This window comes from Rhodamnia argentea, chromosome 9, assembly GCF_020921035.1.
Source record: "Rhodamnia argentea isolate NSW1041297 chromosome 9, ASM2092103v1, whole genome shotgun sequence".
In the NCBI taxonomy this organism is placed as follows: domain Eukaryota; kingdom Viridiplantae; phylum Streptophyta; class Magnoliopsida; order Myrtales; family Myrtaceae; genus Rhodamnia; species Rhodamnia argentea.
Genome location: NC_063158.1, coordinates 3889433 through 3898010, shown reverse-complemented (window position 1 = coordinate 3898010; position 8578 = coordinate 3889433). Strand labels below are relative to the sequence as shown.

The following is an 8578-nucleotide window of genomic DNA, read 5'->3' as shown; positions in this document are numbered from 1 at the left end:
GCTAGAGATCGCAAGAAGGTTACCTAACAGAAAGCCTCAAAAGATGGTTAAATTAGCCATTATTACTCGCTGGCTTGAGAGTTAGCACATCAAAATCGAATTTAAGTATCAGACGGGAAAAGATGGTTACGTGGAATGCATCTTCTACATGGGTCGAAGTTAATGCTGTGCCGACGTGCCAGAATCAAACCCAGATCTGATTTTGACGAGCCGATGGTGATAGAGCAAGAGAAGAAGTCCACATCCGTCTACAGAAAGCTTAAAAAGAAATCTACTTTAAAGAAAATTTCCCACAAATCTCGCCTCTAATTGTTCCCTCGCCTAACCCTAATCTCCGACCACAAAAGAGTGTAATCCCATTCAAATTCCTTAATTTCAAGTGTTTATGTTGTGGCCCTCGTCTAATTTGAGGTCATCTTCATATTGCCCCACAGTTATCGAAAAATTCCTGATTGCAACCGATGCATATAAACTCAATTCACGCGGACAAGATTCGATTCGCCATGGCAAAGTCATTCTGGATCGCCAAGGTTTAAAAATTTGAACGATCATGTCCTCGGTCACTGGCTGCAGAAATCTACCGTGGCTTCATACTTCACCTGTATAATACTTACAAACAAAACTAATTAACTATGAAAAACAAATTCGAGTGTCGTGGACTAAGTAAAGACGTCAGATTAGTGGTGGGAACATCAAACTATCAAATCTTGACACGGCGAATCGAACACGTACAGCGAGTGTATTTTACAACTGGTAACTCCCAAGACTACAAGTGATGTAATGTTCGCTCGTTTTCTTCTTCTTCTTCTTCTTTTTTTTTTTTTTTTTGTCATTTCGATCGACGTCTAACAAGCCAGGAATAATACTCACCACACTGCTACTGCTGCTGCTCACCTCCCACATTTTACACAAAACAAGAAAGGGAAGAAGAACTGACAAAGTACGAGGTAAATCCTATTCTCTTACTTCACTCAAGGATCTCCCGCTGCCGTGACCGTCCCATGCCTGGAAGCGAACCGGTTCACGAGAGCCAGGGCGTTGCTCGTCACCTGAGCAACATTCGCTACCCTCCGCCTCACCACCACCTTCAGGTCCCCGTCCATGACCCGACCCCCGAACCCATCCATGCAGGTGTTCTCGTCCGTCAGTGCGGCGCTCGCCCATGTCTCCACGTTGCTCATGTGCCACGCGAAATCCTGGCCCGCGACCCGACCCGAGCGCCCGAGCTCCCTCACCGAATCGGCGAGACGGTCCACGGAGTCGCCCATGTTCTCAATGCAGTCCCTCACGGCCCGGAGCTCGCGGAGCTTGATGCGGCGAGCTCGGGACAGCTTGGCTACGAAGGAGGCGGCGGAGCGGGCCCGGGCGAGGCTGACGATGAGGGCGGCCTGGGCGAGGTGGTGGTCGCTCCGTTGGATGGCACGGCCATAGGCGGCGAGGCAGTGGACGCAGAGGGCCGGATAGCGGGTGGCGCGGCAGGAGGAGACAATGAAGCTGGTGGGAGCTGGTTTGGGGTGGCTGTGGACGAAGGATTGTGATGGGGTGGTGGTGAGGGAGAGTAAGAGGAAGAGGAGGAAGAAGAAGGAGAGAGATGGTTTTGGTTTCGCCATTTTTGTCTGGGGCGAGAGATGGGGAGGAGTGGCACTCTGAATGTCAAGGGTCGTAAGAATATATGATGGGCTACCCAGAGCAGAGCGAATTTTGTTCATATAGTTCTGGGGAATAATTTAGTGAAAAAAATAATGAGTCGATGATTATCCGATTGTTTTCTGAAGAATATGTAATAGTTTCCCATATAAAGGACTCACACAACTATAAACTCAGAATTCGAAAAAAGAGAGAGTATAACCTCAGAAAATATTCCAACTTATTAAAACTCTATTTGTTTCACAAAAAATAAATAATTTTAAAAGTATTTTTCTAAAAACGATTACTTGCGTCGCTTAAGATAATTAGCAATAATTTTTTGTATTGCCAATTATAATATATGCCTAAGAATTTTCGTGGACAATAAAAATATTAATTCATTCATTTATGTAAGCAATAATTTTTAGAAAAATATTTTCTATGGACAAAACAAACGGAGCCTAAGTTCAAAATCAAGCTCCTTCAATGCTTACTTCTAATCGAATCAAGTCAAGTTGAGTACATATATCTGGATTTTCTATTCAAATTGAGCTTGAGCCGATTGAATTCAAATCAAGTTTCTAGCATGAAATATGTAAATCTAGTCTAGTCAAGTTCATGTCCAGCTCGGTCCAGCTCGGTCCTCTAGCCCTATGAAACCAGCAATAAAGTGTGAGCCCATACTCGCGGCACCATCATTGCTGCCCCCCCTCTTTATAAGCTTCTTTGCTTTCTACTTTTGCTTTGTCTTTTACTTTAGCATTTATTCTTTTCCGCTCAAATCAAGTGTAAGAAATTCTATGAATTGCAAATTTTCGTTTGATATCGATGGGTACAGTCGATACCAATTAACTATTAACTAGTCCCCACGGCGTCCAATCTCAACCGCTTAAAGTAATTACACTCGCATAGTTACAAAGTAACAAAATTTTGTGACTCGAGAGGTCAATCAAAGGAATCGCCAGCAAGGGGATCGAACTTTAAGCAAAACGCCCGAGCAAGCGTCAATTGCAGTTAACTATGAACAGCTAGAGTTACATGCTCCTTCATTTCCTTCTTTTCTAGTTTGGCGCAGGATGACTTAATTGCTAGGATAGGCGTGCCAAAACTTCTCTCAGCTGAAAAGTTTGGCTCAACAGATGGGTCCTAGATAGGGATATCACATCAAAGATATATGCCAAACATCAGTTAAATGCCATCAGGAAGACGTTCGTTTTCTGTATGTGGATAAATGCACTGGGAGCGATACCGGTTAGGAAGCATTCCGGGCTCATGGACAAGTCAAATTGACTGAGGATGAGCCCGGTTTTCACTCGGTGCCCGTTAGGGAGAGGTGGGGTCCTGAAGATTCTAGACTGGAACTAAAGAAACTTGCAGTAGAATGGATTCTAATGCTGGCGTAGAAGATGCCAGGAGTACTGGCCGAAATGTTCTCTCAAGAAGCAACTGACTTTGTTAGTTGAGGAGTGATAATGCTCTGTACCTGTCCCGCTGAAAGACATGTTGCTTATATCCGAGAAATACACTACCTGAATTTTTTCATCCAAAATTCAGGGGAAAATAAGAATCAACACCCAAGATCATTCAATTATAAAATTAAGTAATGGCACTAAATTTTGCTCGATCCAGTGGCACTCTAGCCCATAACGCAGCCGCTTAACTTCAAAGCCTGACATTGTTCCAAACTGACTAACCCAATGGATCCCAAAGGGAGACACAGCGTGGCCATGTGATGTTCAACCGGCAACAGCAAAACTCCAATTTCAGTTGTCCGTGGAGACTTGCCTGCAGTGTTATCCCAAAATGAGGAAAATAAAGTTGGCCTACAATTGCATACATGTTTTTTAAACAGCTAGCAAGAGTAGCAAACGTGATTTTCTGAATTTTAGAATAACACAGACGCCCTAAGGTGACAACACTGTTCCCAATTTTGCAAATTCAGCTGAAAGGAGGGTAAGGCATGGGAAACTGAGGTGCCAATATGCACCTAATGTATTTATAAGGTACTTAGTTGCCCATTCACTTTCTACCTTTTTTTACACGAAAATTGCCAATTCAGACCTCAACTCCAGCAGGACAAGGATTTCACGATGGATTATTACCCGAAGGCGTCATGTAACCACAGAGGGCATGAGAGAGGATATGCCATGTTATTGGACAAAATAGGCAATTGCTAACTCAAGCTAACTGGCTCATTAGCAATTACATCATCATTGTACTGTCCACATGAATTGACTATTCCAAAAGTGAACTATGTGCTATGTAATTCAGAAAGAAAGTCGACGATGACTGAATACCTGTGGAGAGAGAAGTCAACTGAACATCATCAAGAAATCATAGCATGGACTGACCAGGCATTAGACTGTCATGTACTTGAGAACAGCTGCACGCATTTTTTCCATGTAAACTGCGATTTTTTCCTGGAATATATTGCAAATAAACTTAGACATTCCTGGATATTGTGGACCAATGCATCTACACCAAATAGTTTCAGTTCAGATCGGGTGGAATCTAATATATACTGCATGGCAAAAATGCAGTTATGAGGAATGTCAAACTGAAAAGACAAAGTCTCTATCACATGAACTCTCATGGCAATGTTTTTTCCACAAAGGATATTCTGCAATCCTATTGTCCTCCACTTCTAGGATGGCTACATGCCTCATACTGAGGGCATTACCACATGATGTTAGCAGAACATTAAGTTTCTTCATGACACCAGATTTATTCTGGATTTCTAAATATGCACTATGCAAATGGAGTATATTCTGTAGCTACGATAGATGCAATCTAGAAACACCTATCCTGCACATGGCCTCCATTCTCTTTATCTAGGACTTTAAGTTCCTTGAATTTCCTCCATCCAACTTTGAAAGGATATTCTGCTACCCTTCCTTCGCTACCATGGCAATAAATCTTATGATGAAGTTGTCACCGTACCAAGTTCATAGCACATTCGGCCTCACAACTGCACAATATCAGTATCAAGGAAACAACAAAACAAAGAAGTTCCACATGACAAACTGGAATTCTTATTTGTTATTCTACCTGGTTACCCTTCTGAGCATTTGCTATATTTTCATCAAGAAGCGTCAATAATGATCTGTTCAGTTCGTTCTGCTCAACCATGTCTAGTAACTGCATGACCAGACAAATTTGGAGTGAATAATGTGCAAATAGTTAATGCAGAGGAGCTTAGATGGATGGAGCAAGACATACAGTCGCTTTAACATCTTTCGATGTCAAAAGTTTTGTCAGGCTGTTCTTCGCTTTTCCAAGGTCAACCTGCATTTTGTCATAGGCTTCTGCACATGATTAAACCAGAGATCTAGTCTATCAGTAACATGAGGAAACAGAACCGGTCGATGCAGTAAAATCAGTGTCTGATTAGGAATAGCAAACCTGTCCCCTCAAGCAAAGCCTTCTGCAAAGCTTCCAGCTCAATCAATCTGTCTTCCATGTCCTAGCAATACCATCACCCTTTCTTTCTTGAGCATATAGTTTACCGTGCATGACAATGTAATGGAGAAGTTTGAACAGTAGACCTGGGTTTTTGAAACAGAAAATCGAAGTTGGCCCAATTCAAACTCTAGGTGGGCAAAGAATTCTTCATTTAACCTGCAAATCAATTCGTTTCGGTCTCTAGATTAATATCATGAAATGAATAAACAGCTTCATCGAAATACCATAACAGTAGCCGTCAGAACTTCTACCAAAAATAAAACAATTTCACCAATATGCAAGAGGAGATAGCCATCGATATCATATGCCTGACTGGTTAGTCATTCTAGTTTTAAGTTCCCAAGACATGCATTGACTTGTCTCAATAAAGTTTAGGAGTATTAAAATTCCTACATTTCCTGCACCAGAGGAGCAAAGATTGCACATCCCTAAACTGTGTCAGTTAAGAGCATTCCAGCAGCTGACCAGCAAAGAGATACTGTCTTACATCAGTCACTTAAGTGCCATCCAACAAAATAGATGAGACTTCCAGGGCAAGCTGTATCATCCTACTCCAATTAGTATTTAGTGCCGCAAATGTAGCATTATTGGCAGGGAACCCACTTTTTAATAGTTCAAATAGCAACCTTGTCCAAATTGTTTATAACCAGCATCTACCGCACTTAACAAACAGAAGCTGATGCAGGACGCGCAACTTACTGAAGTGAAATCTTCTATCCTCCATGTGAAAGATCCTAAACTAACGTCTAGCAGGAAGCAAGTGGAACATTGGTCATATAGTATCCTCGATTCTACTCCACCAGAGACCAATGCAATCAGAGTAATTCCACATTCAACTGCTGGGCAATCATCCTCATCTCTTGGACACCCCTATACAAGCTGGCCTATTATCGTTCTATCGGATATCAGCAATTTAGCACATCCCAGACATCTTCTCCAGAGGAAAAAAATTATACTAAATGACTATGTTAACAACCAGCAGAAAAAGTCAGTCAAACGATATCATACAAGTGGATGCAACCTCCAAGCACATAAAAACATATTGAAAATACAATTCATCCGTGTCTTTTCCTACATGCACGAACAAAGCAGGACTAGAAACACCTATAACGCAGATATCATCGGTGTAGATAGTAGCTAAGTCACTGGTACAGGCTATGCAACTGGGACAGAGTGCAATTAACAAACTGTAAAGACTAACCGCGGCCTCATCCTCGCCATCTCAAACTCGAGTTCCTGAGCCTCGGTGTCTAGAAAGTACTCGATCAGCTCCGCCGGAGTCTCCGGCACGTCCCGAGACTATGCTAACACGAATCAAAAGGCAAAAGACTTCATTCAAACAATCCATCGCAAAACGACGATCCAAGGGGCAAAAACCACGGAATCGCGTTTTCAAACGAAGTTCAAATTCGGAGAATTACTTCTCGGACAGCTCGGCGACGCTCCTTCTCCTGGCGGACGTGGCGCTCGAACTCCTCGCGAGCCTCGGCATCCTTCTCGAGCCGCCTGCGGAACTCGCGGCGGGCGATGTGGCCGGTCTGAGGCGGTCCGAAAAGGCCTTCCGGATCCTAGCGAGAGCGAGATTACAGCTTCCATCAGGCTACGTGAGTGCGAATTCAGGTGTTGGAAGTTTTTTCGAAAGAGAGAGAGAGTTCGAGATATATATGTACCCATCCGACGCAGGAGATTCTTCTCGGCCTGTGACGGAGTCGTTGAAAGCTTCTGGAGCCGGCTATGGAGGTGGTCATGCTCGCTATTGCGGCTATGCCGATCGTGAGAGCGGCCATCGACGACCTTTTCCGAGTAGTACAGCACCGGCGAGTCCGTGGAGTGAAGCTCCTGGTCCGTGTGTGCGTGCATTTTTATCCGTTTGGATTTGGATATGGTCACAATTGTTTTTTTTTTTTTTTAGCTTCTTTCCCGAAAAATACGATTATTTCGAAAAAATATTTTTTTAGAAAATCAATTTTCAAAAAAATATTATATTTTTCAATATTTAGCTGAAACTTAAAAATAAATTGAAAAACAATTTTCGTCGTTTGGCAATAAATTAATTTTCGTGAGAACCCATTTATTGCAAGAGTTAACGTCTTTAGTGCCTCAACTTATAAACTTTCTTAGGAAACTAATCCCAAACTCTCCATAACTTTTCCAACTAACTTCTCATAAATGATCCACGACTCCATGTCATTCCCTAGGAAGAGTAGTTTTCAGGGCATAAATCTTCTCAAAGTCTGGCATAAGATAACCCGTCCATGTGATTTCTAGTATAGTGTTATTGACCATGATAACATGTGTCGTTATGTCAACACCATCATCCCATCGATAAGCATCTAACTCATCTTTCAGCCTTGAAAGTCTTAATCTTTCTTTTGATGCCCTTGTGAATGTAGGGGATTGTATCATATGTACCCTTGTTCCTGCAATAAAAGCGAATCAAGAGGATTACTCATAATCCATGATATATAAATAGGTAATACAAACACACCCCTGTATAGAAAATTTCACTACGAACGCAATGGTAGCAAAAACAACCCCAATCGGATATCACATGGTCTCCTACGGGCCTCTAGGAATTTCTTTTCGCTAAACTATTTAAAAAATACGATCCAACCGATCACCAATCAATGGTCGGGTCGATCAATGAGTCAGTGATTCGGTCACGGGTTGGATTGGTCCGGCGGTTGGCCCTTAACCACACATGGTTGATGTCGGCCATGATGTCGGCCCGCCTCGGCTAGCTGGGCTGCACGTGCCTCTAGCGTGCAACTGCGTGTAACCCATTACCGCTCTTCCCGGCGTCACCTCGTGACGAGCCAGCACTCATATTTTGTTAGTTTTTTTCCTTCTTTCTTTTGCCTTTTATTTTATTTTCTTTCTTTTTCCTCTTTTTTGTTTTCCTATTTTCCTCCAACAATTGAGGTCGCAACGATGGCCAGTCGGCTGGCCACAAGCGAATTTCAAGACGCCCTCGCTTGCCTTCATGAGCCTTTAGTGAAGGCATCGTGGTATTGCCTAGTGGCCGAATAGCGTGTCGTCGCGAGTATTGACAACCATATCAATGGATAAAGGGAGAAAAAAAGAATAGAGATATAATAAAAATTAATCAACATTCACAGAGTTATAAAGAAAATTGTAATTGTTCACATCAGTAGAGGACACGTGGGATAGTCAACATCCATATTATTGATTTTCAGTCAAAAAAATTGATCGATATGAGTAATCCGATAAATTGTCGAAAGGTTTATGACTATATTGGTATAATTGAAAGGTTTAGGTTACCCTACAATAGATTTAAAAAAATTTGGATAATTATCTCGATTTTTCTATTGACTCATTTTCTTAAGCAATCCAAACGCCGGAAAAAATGGATAAAGTATTTTCTGACAATAAATATTTCACGATGCAAGAGGATTGACCCTAAAAGGTAATTTTTCTTGGAAAAACACACTATCCGTATGGTTAATTCCTTTTTGGCTTTGTTTGTTTT

The 8578-nt window shown here is 42.1% G+C and overlaps 2 protein-coding genes across 3 annotated transcripts; both read right to left on the bottom strand.

Moving 5' to 3' along the window:
• Positions 1-568: 568 nt before the first annotated feature.
• On the bottom strand, positions 569-1736 carry LOC115736981 (pectinesterase inhibitor 9-like). Its single transcript, XM_030668910.2, has one exon. It carries the CDS (start codon positions 1707-1709, stop codon positions 972-974), a length of 738 nt encoding a protein of 245 aa, XP_030524770.1. The 5' UTR covers positions 1710-1736; the 3' UTR covers positions 569-971.
• Positions 1737-2175: 439 nt separating this feature from the next.
• Positions 2176-6970, bottom strand: LOC115736982. Of its 2 annotated transcripts, XR_004014963.2 has the most exons (9): positions 6759-6970; positions 6510-6656; positions 6290-6387; positions 5172-5244; positions 5029-5089; positions 4846-4931; positions 4675-4764; positions 3924-4046; positions 2176-3419 (listed from the first exon to the last, which is right to left on the bottom strand). XR_004014963.2 is itself a non-coding variant. In XM_030668911.2 (8 exons), exons 1-8 carry the CDS (start codon positions 6873-6875, stop codon positions 3984-3986), a joined length of 735 nt encoding a protein of 244 aa, XP_030524771.1. In that variant the 5' UTR covers positions 6876-6969; the 3' UTR covers positions 3770-3983. The 2 variants fall into 2 exon arrangements, 1 of the variants encoding a protein (XP_030524771.1); XM_030668911.2 differs by lacking the exon at positions 2176-3419 and having other exon boundaries at positions 3770-4046; positions 6759-6969.
• Between the last annotated feature and the right edge of the window lie 1608 nt (positions 6971-8578).

Coding starts and splice junctions, on each gene's coding strand:
- LOC115736981 (XM_030668910.2), bottom strand. CDS start 1,709: ATGAACAAAATTCGCTCTGCTCTGGGTAGCCCATCATATATTCTTACG.
- LOC115736982 (XM_030668911.2), bottom strand. CDS start 6,875: ATGGCCGCTCTCACGATCGGCATAGCCGCAATAGCGAGCATGACCACC. Junction 6,388..6,509: donor GTCGCCGAGCTGTCCGAGAA/GTAATTCTCCGA, acceptor GTGTTAGCATAG/TCTCGGGACGTGCCGGAGAC. Junction 4,765..4,845: donor CGAAAGATGTTAAAGCGACT/GTATGTCTTGCT, acceptor CTGGTCATGCAG/TTACTAGACATGGTTGAGCA.